The sequence below is a fragment of the Chiloscyllium punctatum genome, chromosome 20 (genome assembly GCF_047496795.1).
Source record: "Chiloscyllium punctatum isolate Juve2018m chromosome 20, sChiPun1.3, whole genome shotgun sequence".
Taxonomy (NCBI): domain Eukaryota; kingdom Metazoa; phylum Chordata; class Chondrichthyes; order Orectolobiformes; family Hemiscylliidae; genus Chiloscyllium; species Chiloscyllium punctatum.
In genome coordinates, this window is record NC_092758.1 from 63297447 (window position 1) to 63321190 (window position 23744).

The 23744-nt window shown below is 39.4% G+C and overlaps 1 protein-coding gene across 4 annotated transcripts in view; it reads left to right on the forward strand.

Moving 5' to 3' along the window:
- The window catches only part of cpeb4b (cytoplasmic polyadenylation element binding protein 4b), a 78450-nt gene that overhangs the window by 49587 nt on the left and 5119 nt on the right, over positions 1-23744 (forward strand). For all 4 annotated transcript variants that reach the window (XM_072591017.1, XM_072591018.1, XM_072591019.1 and 1 more), the window contains 5 exons: positions 4600-4773; positions 5026-5115; positions 7845-7963; positions 8090-8204; positions 22614-22795. In XM_072591017.1, the coding sequence (XP_072447118.1) occupies positions 4600-4773; positions 5026-5115; positions 7845-7963; positions 8090-8204; positions 22614-22795 (680 nt within the window). The remainder of the gene's footprint in view (positions 1-4599; positions 4774-5025; positions 5116-7844; positions 7964-8089; positions 8205-22613; positions 22796-23744) is intronic.

Sequence of the window (23744 nt, forward strand, 5' to 3'; positions counted from 1 at the left end):
AAATTGGCACATAAGCTCTGTTCTTAAAATCCCCAGCACCAACCTTCTCTCAATTCAAATCAGTCTGTACCTGCATGCAGGAAGAACTTGAGAATGACCAAGCTTGGACTGATAATTGGCACATAATAGTTGATTGGCACGTGTGTGGCACAAATGTTATCTTCAACAAGGGAGAATCAAATAGTCTTGACTGCTGTGTTCTTGATGAATATAAAGAAAAATCCCCAGGAAGATTTGGCCAAGAGGACAATGCAGTACATTTAAACATATCTAATTATGGTATGAACCAGTTTTCTGCATCCAACAAAGATTTTAACTATATGAAGGAATCCTTAATAGGTTTGAATCCTTCAATTTATTACTTTACTTAGGTCTAAATCATTGATATTATAGTCAGCAGCTGTGACTGTTAGAATTGAAGCCTGTGAATTAATCCTATTTTAAAACATTGACATTGCAAATGGAAGATCATGTAAAAGGAATAACTTGCATATAGAAACAATGCAAAAAGGAGCACATGCTCTTCAGCTCCCCTTTCTGCATTAAGTTTCTTTATGTAGGGTTTTTTTTTACATAGTCTGTTTTATTTGAATCAAGCAATTGTTGGGTTGTTTGATAGGTGTATAAATGGGGTGAAGTAGATATAAACAGACTACTTCCACAAAATGTATAAATTTCATGTTTTAGATATGGTTTAGAGTGAAGAAATTGTTGTTGCAGTAAATTATTAGACTGGAATGCACTGCAAGTGTTGGTGCTGAAAGCAGAAATTGTGTCAACGGTAAAGATTGGTAGTTGAACAAAAAGTATTAAGGTTCATTAGCTCAAGGTGGGGATGGTTCATTGGATTTTTCTGCTTCCCTAAATGTTAAATGCTAGCAAGAACAGGTTGAGTTAAATAGTCCACTTTCAGGGTCCTTGTAGTTTTGGGTGGGAATGTAGTATAATTCCAGAGGATGAGATCTATGCAGCTGAAAACACAGCTGTAATTTATGAAGTTTTATCGGAATGGAGGAGGTTTGCACGAGAAAAGCAAAGTAAATGGAACACATTACTTGCCGGAGGTATGTGGACAATCAGTTTGTTGAGGAAATTGAAGATAGGGTCTTGTAAGGCTATGAGAGCATTTAAACTAAGGATGGAAACTTGAGACTCAGAGAGCCAATAAAGAAGAGAACTTTGGATAAGGTACCTTTTGTAATGATACAGCTGGCAGAGTTTTAGTTGAATTGAATTTTCTGGAGGCTGGGAAATGGACAAAACCATGTCTGCAAATTAAGGCATGCAGAAACAAAAAACAGAAAATGCTCGACCTAATCAGATCAGACAGTATCTATGCAATGCGAAACAGTTAACATAGGTGATTTTTTTTTGAATGAAAGGTCATCTACCTGAAACTTGAATTCCATTTTGCTCTCTACAGATACTGCCTGACCTGACTATTTGCAATACTAATTTTATTTCATCTCCAGCAATATGTTGTCAAGTGTATGAGTGTTTCAGTTGTAAACTGGCTGAGATGGGGGGGGGAGAGGGAGGGAGAGGGCGAAGACAGTTCATCTTACTAAGATGGAAGTAGCTATTCTTTATGATAGTAGGCAGGGAGTCTAAAGATTAATTCAGACTCTTTAAGATTTCTAGGTTGCAAGTTATCTGGCTCAGCCTTGGTGCGCAGGATGGGATGAAGTCAGTGGTGAGGGCAGGAATTTTGAACTGAACGTTACATGCACATTGGTCCTCATTATGCTTAACTGAGAGATATTATTCAGTCTAGTATGCAAGGTGAAAAGTTTATTTTTCTATATTATGTACATTCAAGACCCAAAGTGAAATAAATAAGCAATGCAGATCTATACTTCACATTTTATACAAATACTTCATGGTCAGGCTCAGTAAATATATTTGAAGTTCAGGCAAATCAGAGCAAACTGCAGCATTCACGTCTCAACATTTATTTGTGTTATCTTCAATGCATATGAACTTTAGTCCTATAGCTACCACCATACTAACTTATGTGCCAAATGTTTAAGTTTGAAATGGGCACTATTAGAGAAAAATGTATAATGGCAAAGTTTTGTAATTCTGACAATGAAATACGGTTTCAACAAAATCTATGAAGTTTTTATTCTAATTACTCTTTATTCATGGGGGAGAGAAAAGAAAGAGGAGCATAAGTACAAACATTAAAAATCTGAGCAGGAATAGACCAGTTAGTCCATTTAGCCTACCCAGTCATTTAATACTATGATGACTAAACCTCAGTCTTAATTATACTTTCCTCCTGATCGCAAAATCAAGAGACCTAAATCAGTCAGCTTCGACTTTGAGTACACAAATAGCACGTACTACCTTCTGAGTAGATTATTCTCAAAGCCTCGAGTGAAGAGTTTTCTCCTCTTCTCAGTCCTAAATGATTGGTTCTTTATCCTATGACTGTGTGTGTGTCCATGTTTTAGATGCACCAATCAGGGAAACAACCTGTTAGTGTCTATGTTGTCAACTTTAAACTTTTCCTTAACATCAGAAAATTGCATTAGGTACAAAAAGAAATTGGCAAGCTTAAATATCTCTAGGATATTTCAAAATGAAAGGAGACAAAAATAAGTTGGCTATAGGCTTGTTAGCTTAATGTCTATTATTGGGGAAAATGTTAATCTGTTGTGAAGGATGTAATGGGCATTTAGAATACATAATATGATGTTGGAGGTAATATATTTCTTGGATAGAAGATTGGATAACTGATAGAAGACAGTGTTAGGGTAAGGTGGGAATTTTAGGATGACAACTAGTGGTGTGACATAGGGGTCTGGGCTGGGGCAATCACTGACGCTTGGCATCAGTATGTACTATTTACAAGGCGCACTGCAGAAATTCACCAAAGATCCTCAGACAGAACTTTCCAAACCCACAACCACTTTTATCTAGAAGGACAAGGATAACAGATAAATGGGAACATCACCGTTCCTTCACTGTTGCTGGGTCAAAATCCTGGAACTCCCTCCCTAATGGCATTGAGAGTCAACCTACAACCAGTGAACTGCAGTAGTTCAGGAAGGCAGCTCACCAATGCCTTCTCGAGGGCAACCAGGGACGTGCAATAAATGCTGGCCAGCCAGCAATGTCCGTATCCCACAAATGATTTTTAAAAGACATATTTACAATATATTACTGAATTGGGTGAGAGGAGTAAATCTACTATAATCAGGTTTGCCAATGATACAAAAACATATACAAAGGCAGCTGGTGAGGTTCACGGAGTCTGCTGAGGGATATAGCCAGGTTAAGTGGCAAAATAATTAAATACAATATGGGAGATAATGCATTTTGGCAGGACGAATAGAGAAATTTGTTTAAATGAGGGGGACAACTTGACAGCTACAGTACAGAAGGATTTAGGAATCCACATGCATAAATCACAAAGTTCATCAATGTTCAGAAAGCAAATGGACATTGGCCTTTATTTCAAAGGGAGTGGAGTATAAAAGTAGGGAGGACTTGGTAAAACAATATAAGGCACTAAACAGACCACAGCTGGAATAGTGTGAACAATTTTGAGCCCTTTATCTAAGGAAGATATGCTGGATTTGTAGGTTGTACAGAGAAGGTTCACTAGGTTGTTTCTGGTTCCAGGAGGATTGTTTTATGAGGAGGTTGTGGAGGTAGGGTGTATAATCATTGGAATTTAGAAGAATGAGAGGAATTGAAACATTCAAGATTCTTAGGAGAGTTGATAGGGTAGATGCGGCAAGATTGTTCCCCATTATGGAAGAGCCTAGGACCAGAAGGCATAACTTCAAAGTGAGGGCTCACCCATTTAAGATGGATGAAGACAAATTTCTACTTGACTGGGTAGCAAATATGTGCAGAGGGTTGTAGAATTTGAGTCATTATATATGTTCAAGGAACAATAGACACGCTTAAGAAATCCAGGAAAAGACAAGAAAGCGGATTTGAGGATTATCAGATGAGCCATGATCTCTCTGGTGAAGTCGATTTGTTGTGCTGAATGGTCTCCGATATCTTATGGTCTTGCGTTCCCTCTTAGACTCTTAAAACATAGTCAGAGTTAAGTACATTCCTTCTTAAACTTCTTTCTGCTTTCAGTCCCTTTTCATTTGGTGTCCGTGTTGTAACATTCCCTTTAATCCAATGGGCTTTAACGTTACGAACGAATATACACTTTTCTTTCTAACTCCTTTTGTAAATCTGCATACACAGCAATTGTTCTGCCTTTGTGAACTTCTACATCATTCCAAAGTGTTCTATCAGGTTAGTTGAGCACTCTTTGCCTTTAAAGATATCTGGTGACTTAAATTTGTTAACCCATATTTTTCCAAAAAAACATGTTCTTATATACTTGGAAGTCTGTGCAAGTTTCAGTGTGAGCCAAATACAAACTATGCATATTTTGAAGTGCTATGACAAAAAGGAATGAAATCTCCAAATTAGTGCTATTAAAGCAATAACATAGTTTACGTGTATCTATTTTAAGAAAGGGTAATTGACCGGTAGAAGGCACATTTTACAGCATAGATGCTATCCTGATGTGAAGCAAAACACTTGTGGATTCTTTAATGATTTAATATTTGTTTCTTCTAGGTCATTCTTCACTCTTCCCTGTTGAAGATGGGTTCCTTGATGATGGACGTGGTGATCAAACACTTCATAGTGGCATAAGTTCACCTCATTGTTTTCCTCATCAAAATGGTGAACGAGTGGAGCGATATTCCCGTAAAGTGTTTGTTGGTGGCTTGCCACCTGATATTGATGAAGGTAGTGCTGCATTTTTGCAAAAATAGTTTGTTTCAAAATATAAATAAATATTTTCTATTTCCCTTAGCACTGAAATGAGAGGGGCAATGTGCATGCATGCCAAGATTAAGTTGTGGTCTCTAGGTCAAGAAATCTGAGTCAGCTTTTAGTACTTTTTCCTGTATTCACAGACATAGAATATATTTTTTACATCCTCAGCAGAATAACAATCTATGTAGTTGAGAGAGACTGAGCACATTTTTGTTCAAACAGATGAAATCACAGCTAGCTTTCGTCGTTTTGGTTCTCTGGTTGTTGACTGGCCTCATAAAGCAGAAAGCAAGTCATACTTTCCACCAAAAGGTAAGTCAAATTAGATCTGACACTGACCTTTTTGTGTAGTGCTATGATTGAGAAAGGTCACATTTGAACGATGCCATCATAATCTTCATTGTCTTTACAAATGCACTGTTCATCTTTTTTTTAACCTTGTTGCATGTAATGAAAGAAGATGATCGTCACAATCAGGGATACTTGAGTCAATTTTAAAGAATCTAAATCTTTGCAAAACTGACATTTCTAATTAAGGTGACATTAAGAACTGCAACAACGTCTTGGTGTAGGTCGGTAGTGTCAACTTGGAATAATTGTGAAGCATTGTTTGCAGGCTATGAAAGTGTTGGGTTTTTTTTGGGTGTGGTGGGTGCTGACTCCAAGATTAAAAGTGAGAATGGGCACTGAATTGAGATGCAGGTTGCTGGGATCATATTGGTCATGTTGGTTAATTGATATGAGAGGACATAAAAATATGATTACTATTAAGCAGATTGGGGTAAAGACAGCTACTTGTACAATAGAAGGACCTTAACACCAATTTGAAGTGGAGTTTCAGATAGCACCTAGGAAGGGTGTACCATTATGGTAAGGTCCTAGGGAATGTTGCTTGAAAGTGGAGTTGCAGGTAGATAGGATATTTAGGAAAGCATTTGGTGCGCTTTCCTTTATTGACCAGAACAATGAGTATGGGAGTTGGGAGGTCATGTTGTGGCTATACAGGACATTGGTTAGGCCACTTTGGAATATTACGTGCAATTTTGGTCTCCCTCTTATAAGAAGGATGTTCTGGAACTTGAAAGGATTCAGAAAAGATTTACAAGAATGTTGCCAGAGTTGGAGGGTTTGAGCTGTAGGGAGAGGCTGAATAGGCTCGAGCTGTTTTCCCTGGAGACTGAGGGGTGACCTTATAGAGGTTTATAAAATCATGGGGGCATGGATAGGATAAGTAGACAAGGTGGTTTCTCTGGGTTGGGGGAGTCCAGAACTAGAGGGCATAGGTTTAGGGTGAGATGGGAAAGATTTAAAAGGGACCTAAGGTACAACCTTTTCAAGCAGAGGGTGGTGCATGTATAGAATGAGCTGCCAGAGGAAATGGTGGAGGCTGATACAGTTGCAACATGTAAAAGGCATGGATATATGAATAGGGGGTTGAGAGGGATATGGACCAAGTGCTGGCAAAAGGGACTAGATTAATTTAGGATATCTGGTCAGTATGGATGAGTTCGAGTGAAGGGTCTGTTTCTGTGCTGTACATCTCTTTTGACTCCATGCCACAATCTTGAATAAATTCAAAAAATTGGGAGGAGGAAATAATTTAGTAATTTCTTGTGTGTAAAACTGATGTTGGATATGTTTATCAGTGGGACACCTGATCTGCGCATAGGGTCAGGACGCAGCTAAATTCCTTTTTCAAATATGGCAGCCACTGAAACATTAGATCCCTAGTAAATATTGATGTTTGCCTCATGTCTGTTTTGGATTTCTGTTCCTCCTGTTTTCCTGTGGATGCAGCCCAACAAACAGCTGTTAACAAAAAGAAACTTGCATTTCTTTCAAATTCAATTACTATGCTCTTGAAGAAGTCAGTATTCTTCCCAGCTCATTCACACACTTGAAGGCCATTCTTTTGATATTCAAAGCAGTACGATCCCTATAATTTCCCTGTAATTGGCATTCTGGGGTCACCAGTGTTCCAAAACTTAACTAGACTACATAAATGCTATGGCTACATCTTAAACATTTATCCATCATCAGTACAACATGGCTACAGCATGAGCCATTGTTGAAATATATTACAAAACCCAGCTTGGTAACTGACACAACTGGTGGGCTGAGGGTCTCTTTGCATGCAATTAAACTCTATAACTGTAAGACCACCTTCAATTAGTATCTCCCAATCTGCAACATCTGCCAGATACATACACAAGGACAGTAAGCATATGGGAATACCACCACTTCCAAGTTCTCCAAGCTATTCAGAATTGGAAATAAATCGCCATTCTATTTTATTTTTATAAAATTTCAATTCATTTTTTTTTAAGTGACCATCTTCCATGGTATTTTGAAAGATATGCTTTGTCAAAACTTCCTTCACTCATCATTTGTGGATATAAAATAATCTGAAGCATCTTGCTGACCTTCAAATCAGTTTTGTAGTCAATTTTCTTGAAGATTTTCCCCAACTGCGATGTGTAATAATATGATCAAGGAGGCTTGGAGAAAAAAGTAGGTTCAGTTTTTTAAAAGACGACATAGGATAAGGTATATCCTAATTAATAAAACATCAGAGCAAAATTTAACACTTAACAGTTAAAATATAGAACTAGGAAGAGAAAATAGTCAAGGAAAGCTGTTGGGTAGGTTCATAGTGTAGATAAGTGTTAATGCCATAATGTTCTAAAGCAATTTTCAGTGTAGTTTTATTTACATAATAGTATTTTTATCTAGTGATAATCTTTCCAAACTTATAGGACAAACATATAATCCTACCAGCAACCTCAGAACTAGGAATTGTTGAAGGTTCAATATTTAGATCCTTGCATAGTTTTCTGGAATATCCCTTTAACTGGTTAGAATTATTGCAGAACTTTTATTCTGTCAAGGTGTAACATTGTATACGAGCCCTTAATAAAGAGCTGAAAATTTGATACTTGGGATTCCAAAATTTATATTCCAATAGTTACAAAAGGTGCAATACTACCTAGATGAATAACAACACTAGTTGACGTGAATAAATCACTTTTTATTCTTTGTAGGCTATGCATTTCTGCTGTTTCAGGAGGAAGGTTCTGTGCAAGCTTTAATTGACGCTTGCATTGAAGAGGATGGAAAGTTATACCTCTGTGTATCAAGTCCAACCATCAAGGATAAACCAGTAAGTAGATTTCATTGAGCGCAATGAGAACAAAAGTATATTAGTATCATCTTAAATTTAAGAATGGATATACGTTTGATTTTTAAGTTTAAATAATTGTAAATGTAAGTATTTTTAAACATACAGGTTCAAATACGACCATGGAATCTCAACGATAGTGATTTTGTAATGGATGGTTCTCAGCCACTTGATCCACGGAAAACCATTTTTGTAGGTGGTGTCCCCAGGCCTCTAAGAGCCGGTAAGCCAAGAAGAGCAATACAATACTCCCATTGTATAAAATGTCTTTTTTTGGGAATTATTCCATCTCCCATGGCATTCCATATGTGGAATTTAATTAGAGATTGAGGGATAATTGGACTGAGATACATAAATATTGATTTATTCTCCTACTAATGAGGCAGGTGTAAATACATCCTAAAAACCGGAAGAACTGTGTATGCTGGAAATCAGAAATGAAAACGGAAATTGTTGGAAAAACTCAGCCAGTCTGGTAGCATCTGAGGAGAGAAATCAGAGTTAATGTTTTGGGTCCAGTTACCCTTCTTCAGAACTGATTAAACTCCTTCAGTTCTGAAGAAGGGTCATCAGATCTGAAATTTTAACTCTTGACTTCTCTGCATAGGTGCTGCCAGACTGCTAAACTTTTCCAGCAATTTCTATAATTACTTCATGTCATATTTACGTAAGTGGGTTCAGATATTAATGTGAAAAGTTTGAGATCAAAAGCCAGCAGACGTTGGATTTTCATACTAAAAACATAAAAATGGGTACATATTAATTGCAAAATAATTTTATTCAATCTGATTTCCACATTTTAATTCTGAGCCCATTTCAGTCTTTCATGTTCATTCCTCAATCTCTCAACCATTACACGCTCAGTTCCGAAGAAATATTTTCAGTTTGTCACATGGCTGCTTTGAAAGATAAAGTTAACATGGTGCCTGTGAATACAGTTTACAAAATTTTGTTGCATTTTTTAAAAAAAGCAAATATGCCATTTTCTTTTTATTTTGTGACTTTAAAAAATTGCAGAATGAGTATTTCAAGAGGATGTAAAATAAGTTATTGAATCCCATGACAATCCTTTAATAATATTTTAACATTTCCAAGAAACTACTAAAACATTAACAACAGTTCTACACATACACAGTAATTAATCTAGCTGTGAAAAGTGCAACTTGACTTTAAAATGATTGTGTACTTTAGAAAAAGCCCAACATTATTAAAATCTCAAATGTGACTCTTTGTTCTGAATAAATGTAAACACATTTTGATGTGATAAAACACTCCCCAAACGCGTTGGACCAAAGGGTCTGTTTCCATGCTGTACATCTCTATGTCTTTACATGAAAAGAAAGTAATAAGCATTGTCACTATACTACTGGATGTTACATCAACAATTCTGACTATGACTGAATTGAAGAGGAATTCCTTCACTAGGAGAACAGTGAATTTCTGGAATTCTCTACCCTGGTGGGATGTGAGAGCTCAGTCACTGAATATGTTTAAGACAAGAGATGCATAGAATTCTAGATATACTGATGTCATTAGGGACATGGGGATAATGCAGGAAAATGGCATTGAAGCTGATGATTGGCCATGGTTTAGACTTGTGGAGCAGGCTGAAAGCAGTGATAACCTTGCTCCAATGTTCCTAAGGCAGTAGAAGTGAAAATCAAAAGTTATGCAACATATACATATGAGGATAGAAAGTGAATCTATTACCAGAAGAACTTTCAGTGGATCCCTGAGTACCATAGACTCTCCAGCTGTGCAGTGCAATTCAGTTCAGAGCTTTAGTCAGTTCTCTCTCTCTCTCTCTCTCGCTCCAGTTTCTTTCAGTTTTTTAAAACTCTTTGTGCTAAGGGATGTGTGTATTGGGACCTAAGCCCATCCTCCTACACTATCCCATCATCATCCATGTGCTTATCCAAGGATTGTTTAAATCTCCCTAATGTGGCTTAGTTAACTACATTGGCAGGCAGGTCTGAGTAAAGAACCTGCCTCAGACAACTGTCTTAAATCTATCACCCTTCAATTTATAGCTATGCTCCCTCATGCAAGCTGGCGTCATCATCCTAGGGAAAAGACTTTCACTGTCTATCCTATCCAATCCTCTGATCATCTTGTACGTCTCTATCAAATCTCCTCTTAGTCTTCTTCTTTCCAATGAGAACAGATCCAGGTCTCTCAGCCTTTCCTCATAAGACCTTCCCTCCAGATCAGGCAGTATCCTGGTAAATCTCCTCTGCACCTTTTCCAATGTTTCCACATTGTAATGGGGCGACCAGAACTGTACACAATATTCCAAATGCGGCCGCACTAGCATTTTGTATAGTTGCAGCATGACATTATGGCTCCAGAACTCAATCCCTCTACCAATAAAACCTAACACACTGTATGCCTTCTTAACAGCACTGTCAACCTGGGTGGCAACTTTCAGGGATCTCTGGACATGGACTCCAAGATCACTCTTCACATCCACCCTACCAAGAATCTTTCCATTGACCCAGTATTCTGCCTTCCTGTTACTCTTCCCAAAGTGAATCACTTCACATTTATCTGCACTGAACTCCATTTGCCACCCCTCAGCCCAATTCTGCAGTTTGTCCAAGTCACCCTGCAACATTCTTCCACACTGTCTACTACTCCACCAACTTTAGTGTCATCTGTAAACTTATTAACCCATCCACCTATGCCTGCATCTAAGTCATTTATGAAAATGACAAACAGCAGTGGTCCCAAGACAGATCCTGGTGGCACACCACTAGTAACTGGACTCCAGGCTGAATATTTTCCATCAACCACCACTTAGCTGTCTTCTTAGAGAAAGCCAGACTTCAAATCCAAACTGCTAAATCACCCTCAATCCCATGTCTCTGCATTTTCTCCAACAGCCTACAATGTGGAACCTTATCAAAGGCCTTTCCTGAAGTCCATGTACACCACGTCAACTGCCCTACCCTCATCTACATGCTTGGTCACCTTCTCAACAAACTCAATGAAGTTTGTGAGACATGACCTGCCTTTGACAAAACCATGCTGACTATCTACAATCAAATTGTTGCTTGGTAGATGATGATAAATCCTATCTCTTATAATCCTTTCCAAAACTTCTCCGACAACAGATGTAAGGCTCCCTAGTCTATAATTACCTGTGTCATCTCTACTGTCCTTCTTGAGCAAGGGCACAACATTTGCAATCCTCCGGTCCTCTAGTACTAAACATGTAGGCAATAACGACTCAAAGATCAAAGCCAAAGACTCTGCTATCTCTTCCCTAGCTCCCCAGAGAATCCTTGGATAAATCCCATCTAGCACAGGGGACTTGTCTGTTTTCATTCCTTCTAGAATTGATAACACCTCTTCCTTATTAACCTCGAACCTTTCTAGTCTAATATCTCATATCTCATTCTTCTCCTCTACAATATTCTCCTTTTCCTGAGTGAAAACTGATGAGAAATACTTGTTTAGCACTTCTCCGATCTCCAGAGTTCACACTCAACTTCCCACTTCTGTCTTTGACTGGCCCTATTCCTACCCTAGTCATCCTTTTATTCCTCACATACCTATAGAAGGCTTTAGGGTTCTCCTTTATTCTACCTGCTAAAGACTGCTTATGTCCTCTCTTTGCTCTTCTTAACTTTCTCTTTAAATCCTAGCTAATCTGTAACTCTCCATCGCCTCATCTAAACCATCTCGTCTCATTGTCACATTAAGCCTCCTCCTTCTGCTTAACAAGAGATGCACTTTCTGTAGTAAACCACGGTTCCCTTTCCTTGTCACTTCCTTCCTCCCTGACGGGCTTATCTATCAAGGACACGCAATATTTGTTCCTAAAACCAACTCCACGTTTCGCTTGTCTCCATCCCCTGCATTTTACTACACCATTCTTTGCATCCAAAGTGTTGTCTAATCGCATTATAATTGCCCTTTCCCCATTGATAACTCTTGTTCTGTGGCATGTACAGATCCCTTTCCATCGCTAAACTAAACATAATTGAATTATGGTCATTTTCTCCAAAGTGCTTACCTACCATTAAATCAAACACCTGGCCTGGTTCATTACCAACCACCAGATCCAGTGTGGCCTCCCCTCTTGTCAGCCCTTCGACATACTGTGTTAGGAAACCCTCCTGCACAAATTGGGCAAAAACTGATCCATCCGACGTACCAGAGTTGTAGGTTCCCAGTCAATGTTGGGGAAGTTAAAGTCCCCTATAATGACCACCCTGTTCCTTTCACTCCTACCTAGAATTGTTTTGCCGATCCTCACCTCCACCTCCCTGGAACTCTGTGGAGGCCTATAAAAAAACTCCCAGCACTGTGACCTCTCCTCTCCTGTTTCTAACTTCAGCCTATACCACCTCAGTAGATGAGTCCTCTCAAAAGTTATTTCAGCCACAGTTATACTGTCCTTGAAGAACAAAGCCACACCTCTTTTTTTTTAAATCGCCTTGCCTGTTCTGAATGAATGATTTAAATCCTGGAACATGTAACATCCATTACTGACCCTGCTCTATCCATGTCTCCAAAATGGCCACAACATTGAAATCCCAGGTACCTATCCATGCTGCAAGCTCACCTACCTTATTTCGGAAACTTTTGGCATTGAAGTAGAAACCTTTCACTCCAGCTTGCTGCCAGCACATTCCTGTGACCGTGAAATCCTGTCCATGTCCTCCCTACATCATGGACCTTAGCATCTGGAAGGCAACGCACCAACAGTGAGCTTTGTTTGTTCCCAATAAACCTAACAATTGAATCCCCAATGGCTAACACCCTCTTCCTTTCCCTTCTTCCCTTCTGTGAATTAGGGACAGACTCTGCACCAGAGACATGCACCCCATTGTATTCCCCTGGTAAGTTATTCCCCCCTCACAGTATCCAAAACAGTATACTTGTTTTTCAGGGGAACAGCATAATTAAGTCAGGTTTGGATAGCATAACTTATCCAGTATTCTGTTTTCCACTCTTTGTATTTTATTCCATAATTCTGTAAATAAATCTCATTTGTTTAAAACTTGGCAGTCGACCCAGCTAATTTACACTGGGAATATCCACTATACGCCTAGTGAAACAAATAGTTAAGTTATGGTCTGGGATACCTGCTTCAAAATGTTTTGAGGGGTCTGGCTGAGTCCATAACAACCAGAATGTCAAGGAGTCTTTTGGATAGTGCTAAAAATGTTTTGTCATAGTCCTTGATATGTGTCCCACTTTAAAATCAAGTGGGAAACCATGCTTGTTAAAGACTGACTTCTGTAAAATTTATTTGCCATTTAACAATTGGTGGATACCCTCCACATCTGTTTATTTAAATAATTGGAAAGTTGAGGTTGACTGGAAATTGCTGTAATGTACACCTGGTAGACAAAAGTCTAGTGGGAGCAGCCAGTTGGAAAATTGACCCTGGAGTCTCTTATCTCAAGTTTTAAAACCAGTTTCTACTGCATAATTACTACTTTGGGAATAAGTGATATGAATCAGAAATTGTGATAACAATAGGATTGAACGGCAGCTTGCACATGTACGCAGCATTTAAAACCGAGAAACATGTATTGAAGTGTTTTACGGATGATAATTTGGCAGCAAAAGTGATGCCAGGGCAAAGTTACCGACGGAGTTGTTTAAAAGCTTGATCAAAAAATTGGGTTTTGAAGTTCTCCTATTGAGAGGTGGAGAGATTTCTGGAGAAAATTCTAAAGCTTGAGTCTTGATTTATGTTTGATCAAAGGCATAAGCACCAATGGTGAAGGAGAAATGAGCAGGCAAAGCATGAATCAAAGAAAAGAGATTCTCTTTTGATTTCAGGGTGTAGGATTGCTAATTGCTGTCAATGTGGTAGTGAGATGCATCCTTGATTACTGCAGTTCATTGGGTGTAGGCGCATCCACAGTGCTGTTAGGCTTGATGTCCCTGGATTTTGACCTAATGACAGTGTGCGGACACTGATATATTTCCAAATCGGGGTGGTGAGTAGCTTGGCAAAGAACTTGCAGCCCATAATGTTCTCATGTATCTGCTGCTGGGTCCTTTGAGATAGCACTGGTCATGGTTTTGGAAGGTGCTGTCTCAGAATATGTGGTGAATATTTGCAGTGCCACCTCATACATGGTATATATTGCTGCGATTGTGTGTTGGTGGAGGGAGCACTGCCACCATTCCACAAACAATCAGGTGGTCTGCTTGGTGCCGAATGGTGTCAGCTTCTGAAGTGTTGTTGGAGTTGTACTCACCTAAACAAGTTGGAGAACCAACAAAATTATAGAGAAGTTAAACAGGCTGGAGCAGGTTTTGAAGAAGTCATGCTGGATTGAAGATTAACTCTGTTTCTCTCTCCACAGATGCTGCCAGATCTCCTGAGTTTTTTTCTAGTATTTTCTGTATTTTCTTCAGATTTACAGCATTTTCTGTAGTTTGCTTTTATTGAGCAAGCATGAATGTTCTATCAGTCCTGACGTGTGCCTTGTAGATAGTTTTGGGCTTGGGGGAGACAGGATGTGAATTACTTGCTGCAGGATCCTTAGCCTCTGAACTGATATTGTAGCACATTATTTATAAGGCTAGTCCTGTATGCTTTCCGGTTAGTGATAACCCCAGGTTAATGTTGGAGAATTCAGAAATTGCAATGCAGTATGGTATGGTTTAGATTTTTTCTTTTTGATGATGCTATTGCCTAACACTTGTGTGGCATGAATGTTGCTCGTTGCTTGGACCATTAGATATAGAAGCAGAATTAGACCATTCGCACTATTGAGTCTACTCTGCCATTTGATTATGCCTGATATGTTTCTCAACCCCATTCTTCTGACTTCTCCCTGTTACCTTTGATCCCCTTATTAATCAAGAACCTATCTATCTCTGTCTTAAATACACTCAATGACTTGGCCTGTCAGCCTGCTGTGGCAGTGAGTTCCACAGATCTTCCACCCTCTGGCTGAAGAAATTCCTCCTTCTCTCAGTTCTAAAGGGTTGTCCCACCACTCTGAGGCTGTGCCTTCTGGTTCTAGTCTCTTATGAGTGGAAACCATCTTCTCCCCATCTACTCCATTCAGGCTTCTCAGTATTCTAAATTTAAGTGGTATCCCCCCCCTTCATTCTTCTTGTTTGCATTAAGTACAGACCCAGAGTCCTCAACCTTTTTTTATGACAAGCCCTTCATTCCTGGGATCATTCTGGACCTCCTCCAATACCAGCCCAAAATTGCTCAGTTTTCCAAATGCAGTCTGACCAAACGCTCATCTCTACTCTTGTATGCTAGCCCTCTCAAAAGGAATCCTAAAATTGCATTTGCCTGCTTAACTGACGACTAAGCTTGCACGTTAACCTTAAGAGAATCCTGAACTAAGGCTTCCAAATCCCTTTTGTGCATCAGGGTTTCCAAAGTCTTTCCCTGTTTAGACCATAGTCTGTCTCTTCTTCCTACCAACCCGTTCTTCCCAACGCTTCACTTTCCCACATTGTATTCTACATGCTACTTCCTTGCCCACTTGCCTAGCCCAAGTCCTCCTCAAGTCTTCCCCCAGTCTTCCCACTTCCTGAACACTACCTGTCCCTCAACCTATGTTTGCATCATCTGCAAACTTAGCAACAATCCTCTTAATGATGGCCCCTCGACAGCAGCTGCCATCCTAAAAGTTACCCGTTTACCCCCACTCTCGCCTTCTGCCAGTCAGCCAGTCCTTATCCATGTCAATAACTTGCCCCTTAGACCATGGGCTTTCTTTCTTATCACTTGTCAGCCCAAGCCTGGACATTGTCTTGCTGCAATTGGATTAAAACTACTTCAGTATCTGAGGTATTGAGAATGGTGCTAATATAGTGCAATCATTAGTGAACGACCCTAGTTCTGGCCTTATGATAATGAGAAGTTCATTGATGAAGCAACTGAAAATGGTTGGACTGTGGACACTACCTTGGGCAATTCCTGCAACATGTCCTGGAGCTGGCCAATTCCACTGAGCATGGTGGTGCAGCACAGTACGATGGAGGACCTCCTTGATGTGAAGACTGCATTTTGTGTGCACAAGAACAGGTGGTTATTCTATCAATGCTGTTACGGACTGATGCAGGATTCAAGGATACATTGATGATTCTATTTAAATCTGAGAATAAAAATATTCAATTTGAGGCATTTCAGGCCAATGTTAGTCACTAAAGAGACATCATACAAAGTGTGATAGTAGATTGGCCATATTTTCTCATAACAAATTTTATCTGGAATTTGAGGTAGTCAAAGTATTGTTGAATCTGTCAGTGACAAAGGTGATTATTGAGGATTTCTTCTGCCAACCATTGTTTTTAGACATCCAGGTTTAATCTCTGCAGCTGTGTCTCAAAACAGTTCCCATCTCCTCTAATCCACCATTCACCTGCCCACTTTGAAGGATTATAAAAAAGTCCTTTTCAATATGTCCTTTTGCTTAGCATCATTTTATTTTGTCTCTCTCAATAAAAATCCTTGGCTGTTCTTGTTTTGTTAATTTTGTATAAATCCAATTTGTTCCTGTCACATGGTGGTTTATTTGTTTTTATTCAAAATCCTGCACACACCGGTAACGAAAATTATAATGGATTCAGAAGAACATTTTGACCCCTAACCTACATTTGTTATCCAAGTGACATCCTTGATTCTTCTATCCTCTATCACGTAATTGTCCATGTTTGCTTTTGACCCAAAGAGTGTGGTACTCATATGCTAATGAAAAATCCTTTTAGTTCTATTTTAATGTTTTTTAAAAAGAAGACATTTTGATGCTGATCAATGAACATCAACAGGTCTAGCAACATCAGTTGTGTTGAAAGGTCAGTGGACTCAAAACTGTTTTTCTCTCTGCAGATGCTGCCAGACCCGTTCAGTTTCTCCAGCACCTTCTGTTTTTGTTTCAGACCTCCAGTGTCCACAGTTCTTTGCTTTGTTTTGATGCTGATTGCCTTTCTTGTGTGTGTCACTAACCTTACGCTCTTATCCTCACTCTTAACTGGGACACTTGATACAAAATACATTAATGACAGCATGCTACTCTTTGTTACTCCGTTAGTAAATATTAGCCTAGACTGGGAAGTGCTTATGATTATAATAGTAAAATATATATCAGGTGCTGTAATAAACATCTGGTGAATTTTTCGTATCATGTTACCTATGACTAACTCTTATGCCATAGGAGTTAACATAAACATCACCATATCCAGTACAAATACTTTGCTGAAAGCAAAACTGACATCACCACAGTAATAGTTCACTTTTTAAAGATGTCATGCACCTAGACTATGGCATTCTCTCAGGAAAAAAATCACAAAGAATGGATGTACAAGTTTAATAGAAAAAAAGGGGTCAATAAATGGGCTAAATTATTTAAACATGCATTGCTTTGAATGGTGCAATTGCAAGAAACTTGCAGGCTGGGCAGTTGAGTGAAAAATAGGTTGCTATACAGTTTATTGATTTGAAGGAGCCGGTGTTGGACTGGGGTGCACAAAGTTAAAATTCATGCAACACCAGGCTATAGTCCAACAGGTTTATTTGGAAGCACTAGTTTTCGAAGTGCTGCTTCTAGAAATTTGTTGGACTATAACCTGGTGTTGTGTGATTTTTGACATTGTTTAATGTGAGATGGTAGGTATGGCAAGAAAAACAAATGCCACCAATGCCTTAGAAAATAAATTGTGTGGGATAGAAGAACAAATGAATCTAAAGGATTCAGGTGAATAAATAATTAAAAACAGCACCATAGATGACTTTCTTAAAACAAAAAGTGACTAAAAATGTTAATAAAATACTGGGATTTATTTCTAGGGTTGTAGAATTGACCAGTAGTGAAATTTATATGAAACGTGTTTAAGACCTTGGCCAGGCCACACTTAAGAGTACTGTGTACAATTCTGGTTTCCATATTAGAAAAAGGACATGGGAGCATTTTGAGTACAAAAAGATTTGCAAGGATGATACCAGAACTGAAGAGATTACAGCTATTGGGGAACATGGACCAGGTTGGAACCTTTCTTTAGAGACATAATAGATTTTTTAGCAACTTAGAATAATTTGTATTTATGTAGCACCTGATAAAAAATGTCCCAAAGCACTTCACAGGAGCATTACAAAACAAAATATGGCATTAATTCACATAGAGAACTTCTATGAACTCTGTCAAAAAGGAATTTTAAGGAATGGCTTAAAGGAGGAACGAAATTGAAAACATCGAGGGTATTCCAGAGGTTCAGCTCTGGACAGTTGAAAATGTGGCTACTAGTGGTGAAGTTGTCAAATAAGTGCCATAAATACAGGGTAGTTTTGAATAAATCTAACAGAAATACAAATAAATTTCTTCACGCCAGAGTGGTTAGAATGTGGAACTTATTACTCTAAGAAGTGGTTAAAGCTAATAGCTTAGCTGCTTTCAAAAGGAAGCTTGATGAGTGCACCAGGGAAATAGGATGAGAGAGGTATGCTGAAAGGCTGAGAGTTGGATTGAATAATAAGAGAGTTACAAACAGTGCAGGCAAATTAGGCCAAATGACATTGTAAATAGGGCATAGACTGAGGAGTGGCAGATGCAGTTTAACTTGGATAAATGCAAGGTATTGCATTTGGTAAAGCAAAGAAGGGCAAACTCATACAGTTAATGGTAGGATCCGAGGTAGTTTGGCAGAACAGAGAGATCTAAGTTTCAGGTACATAATTCTTTGAAATTTGTGTTACATGTAGATAAGGTTAAGGCATTTGGTATGCTTGCCTTCATGTTGAAGTTGTGCAGGACATTGGTGAGGCCCTTTCTGGAGTACTCTGTGCAGTTCTGATTGCTTTGCTATAGGGGGAATATTATTAAATTGGAGAGGATTCAGAAAAAAATTACCAAGATGCTTCCAGGGATGGATGGTTTGAGATATAAAGAGAGGGTGGATTGGTGGGACATTTTTCATGGAGTGGTTGAGGGGTGACATAGAAGTTTATAAAATCATGAGGCAAATAGATAAGGTGAATGGCAATGGCCATTTCCTTAGGATGGGGGAGTTCAACACAAGGAGGCATATTTTTAAGGTGAGAGTTTTCAAAAGGACATAAGGAGTAACTTTCTTTTACACAGTTCATTCCATCCATGAACCATGAGAGGAAGTGGTGGATGCAGGTACAGTTACAACATTTTTAAGAGATTTGGATAAGTGCATGAATAGGAAAGATTTGTCCCAGATTCCTCCAAACATCAGCCTTGAGACTAGTTTGTTTTGGGAATGAAGTAGGTGTGGACTAGTTGGACTGAAGGGTCTGTTACCATGCTGTATGCCTATGCAAGAATAAAGAAGTAATTTGTGTAAATCACTGGTTAAGCTACATTTGTGACTGGATTTAAAGCTGTTCTGTTAGTAGGACAGAGGATAACTTACTGTGATCTTCCTACATGCCCCTGTCCCACCTTAAATGTGTGTTGGTGGCACTAGGTGGTCCACTTGCTCTTTCCCGATGAGCCACTTAAAGGTCTCATGTCGTAACTGATAGATTTAATTGGCAGTGGGAGAGGCCTTCATCAAGAGGCAGGCTCAACAGGTTTCCCTGTGCAGATTGATGTCAGTAGTTGAGATATCCTTAATTGATAGTACCTGAGCTCAATGGAGTGCCCCAATTTTCATGTTTCTCTCCCTGAATTCCAGTCTCTACTCCTCTAGCCTGGGTATCCCCAATTAGTGTTGTGAAAAGCCCCAGCCATACCTAATGGATCGAGCACTTCATGCTGGAAATACTGTGGAGATATTAACCTTCAGCCGTTTATTCTAGTGGGTGGCATGATGGCTCTGTGGTTAGCACTGCTGCCGCACAGCGCCAGGGACCCAGGTTCAATTCCCACTTCAGGCGACTGTCTGTGTGGAGTTTGCACATTCTCCCAGTGCCTGTGTGGGTTTCCTCCGGGTGCTCCAGTTTCCTCCCACAATCCAAAGATGTGCAGGCCAGGTGAATTGGTCATGCTGAACTCCCCATAGTGTTCAGGGATGTGTAGGTTAGGTGCATTAGTCAGGAGTAAATGTAGGGTAGGGGAATGAGTCTGGGTGGGTTATTCTTTGGAGGGTCAATGTGGACTTGTTGGGCCAAATGGCCTGTTTCTATACTGTAGGCCATCTAATCTAAGACAAGGATGTCTTGTCCCTGAGGAATGAAAATTCCTTCTCCAGTCTGCCAGTGTTCTCCTGTGGACAAGTGGAGAATGATGAATCCAGTGTGTTATATAATCCAACCAATGGTGTTTTAAACCCCTTTTCTTCTAAAACAGGATGTTAAAATCAGAGCTTGTGATTAGCATAAATCCAGACAGATGGTACCAGGTTTGGGAAACTGTTGTTATGATGAAAGTAAAGAAGTGTTAGAACTGACTTAAACAGCTCTCAGATGGTGTAAGATAAGTGGTTTTCTTTCCCCCAAGTTTTTATTAAAGCTTTTGACCAGGTCAAGTGAGCTTAGAAAGATTTGTTTTCTTGGGTAGGTGGTGTGACCAATGATAGGTAAATTGTTATTGAGGAAAGAATTTAGAATAAATTTATTTATACAGATTTTTTTTTGAAGCCGGGAATTATTTGCCTCAGAGGCTATGAAAGAGGTGGATAAATATTTTGAAAAAGTGTAAAATGCAAAAAGTAGAAGAAAAGCAGTCCCCTTTAGGGTAAAGCCAGATAAATACTAAGCAAAAATTTCTTTCAGTGATGCAAATGCTAAGTTTCTGTAGAAACTCAATTCATAGAATCCAACATCTGAGTCCATAAGACATAGGAGTGGAAGTAAGGCCATTCGGCCCATCGAGTCCACTCCGCCATTCGATCATGGCTGCTGGGCACTTCAACTCCACTTACCCACATTCTCCCCGTAGCCCTTAATTCCCCGAGACAACAAGAATCTATCAATCTCTGCCTTGAAGACATTTAGCATCCCGGCCTCCACTGCACTCTGCGGCAATGAATTCCACAGGCCCACCACACTCTGGCTGAAGAAATGTCTCCGCATTTCTGTTCTGAATTGACCCCCTCTAATTCTAAGGCTGTGTCCACGGGTCCTAGTCTCCTCACCTAACGGAAACAATTTCCTAGCATCCACCCTTTCCAAGCCATGTATTATCTTGTACGTCTCTATTAAGTCTCCCCTTAATCTTCTAAACTCCAATGAATACAATCCCAGGATCCTCAGCCATTCCTCATATGTTAGGCCTACCATTCCAGGGATCATCCGTGTGAATCTCCGCTGAACAAGTCCCAGTGCCAGTATGTCCTTCCTGAGGTGTGGGGACCAAAACTGGACACACTACTCCAAATGGGGCCTAACCAGAGCTTTATAAAGTCTCAGTAGCACAATGGTGTTTTTATATTCCAACCCTCTTGAGATAACTGACAACATCGCATTTGCTTTCTTAATCACAGACTCAACCTGCATGTTGACCTTGAGAGAATCCTCGACTAGCACTCCCAGATCCCTTTGTACTTTGGCTTTACGAATTTTCTCACCGTTTAGAAAGTAGTCTGTGCTTTTATTCTTTTTGCCAAAGTGCAAGACCTCACATTTGTTCATGTTGAATTCCATCAGCCATTTCCTGGACCACTCTCCCAAACTGTCTAGATCCTCCTGCAGCCTCCCACTTCCTCAGTACTACCTGCCTGTCCATCTATCTTCATATCATCGGCAAACTTCACTAGAATGCCCCCAGTCCCTTCATCCAGATCATTAATATATAATGCGAACAGCTGTGGCCCCAACACTGAACCCTGCGGGACACCGCTCGCCACCTGCTGCCATTCTGAAAAAGAACCTTTTATCCCAACTCTCTGCCTTCTGTCAGACAGCCAATCCTCAATCCATCCCAGTAGCTCACCTCGAACACCATGGGCCCTCACCTTGCTCAGCAGCCTCCCGTGTGGCACCTTATCAAAGGCCTTTTGGAAGTCTAGATAGACCACATCCACTGGGTTTCCCTGGTCCAACCTGCTTGTCACCTCTTCAAAGAATACCAACAGGTTTGTCAGGCATGACCTCCCCTTACTAAATCCATGTTGACTTGTTCTAATCAGACTCTGCTCTTCTAAGAATTTAGAAACCTCATTCTTAATGATGGATTCTAGAATTTTGCCAACTGGAGTCACTTAACTCCAGACTCAATTTCTGTATTGGACAACTATAAAGGTAATGTTTTTCTCTATCCTGTTAAATTTTCATTTATAGATCTAGTTTAATCTTTGATGATCAAGGTCAATTTCCCCTTATCTTGCTATGTTAGCATCACTGTTTTGTCGGATCATCAGAATTCGCCTGAGTGACCAAAGCTGGAGAAGAATTTGCTGGAACTTTTATGCCTCTTTGGTGTCAGGCTACTCGTGCACAATTGTAGCCATATCGATGTTCAAGGAGAATACAGTCAGGTTCAGTTGTGATAAATGCTCAGAGTTGAATATCCTATGTACACTTAACATCCAGGATCCTACATGAAGACCAGGGCAAGATTTCATGAAATTTATCAAGTGGTGTTAAGTTTAAATGATACCCTACAAAAATCTCAGGTTATGCAAATATGGAAAATGAGATTGATGATTGTTTTAATCCTTTCAAAATTTTTTAATTTAATACATTTGTAGTAATATCAATTCTGTTCTGCACTTATCACTTTTTGTGCTGCAGTGGAGCTGGCAATGATCATGGATAGGCTGTATGGTGGAGTATGCTATGCTGGCATTGACACTGATCCTGAGCTGAAATACCCAAAAGGCGCAGGGCGTGTGGCTTTTTCAAATCAACAAAGCTATATTGCTGCTATCAGTGCACGCTTTGTTCAGTTACAGCACGGAGACATTGATAAACGGGTAAGTGATGATGAGTGCACACTTTTTAAATATTTGGACAGTCAGGAAAAATTGATTCTAAATCATAGAATGAAAATTTAAGGGGGTGATGGTGTAGTCATTGCAGTCATTCAGAGACCCAGATAATGCTCTGGGGATCTGGATTCCAAACCCATGGCAGATTCAGAGAGGAACTGTCTGCTGGTTGGAGTTATATCTAGCACAATGGAACTTGGTTGTAGCTGTTGGAGGTTAGCTATTTTAGCTCCAGGATAGTTCTGCAGGAGTTTCCCAGACTAGTATCCTTGGTTCATGTCCACATCTTGCTGCATTTGGACAAAGTCCAATTTGTTGTAATAAATATTTGTGCCAAACAAGTGACTGACAAAGACTATCTCCAAAGAAAGAGAATCTGGCCATCATCTTTTTAATGTATGAGCATCAACTAATCCTTCACTATCATCATCCTGGGCTTACCATTGACCTGAAACTGGACTAGCCATATAAATATTAAGATGCTTTCATTTAAGCTCTGTAGGGGAAAAAGTTATCTGCTTAACCAATAAGAGAAATGTTGGCTTTAATGATTCAGCTTTGCTGCTTGGCACATTTTAAGTCATTTTTATTGGTAAATTTATTGCTTGTTGTTGTTTTTGATTAAATTCATATTTACTATTGTGGCAACCCTCGTGAAATTTGATCACAAGCCTCCCAGGAAGAATGGAAATTGAAATGTTCCCCCTCACTAACACCGCACACGCACGCGCACACACAAAAAACACCCCCACCAAACACCCAAAAAGATTGAGATCCTGATATAGAAACACTAAGGAGAGCAAGTGTATGGGAGCACTCCCAAACACTCACTCCAAAACGTATTTCTAGTTTTATTGTTGTTTCATTTCTACACTTAGGTAAAATGTTACAATTTATTTAGTTCTTTTGTTTCAAAAATTGCTAATTACATTTT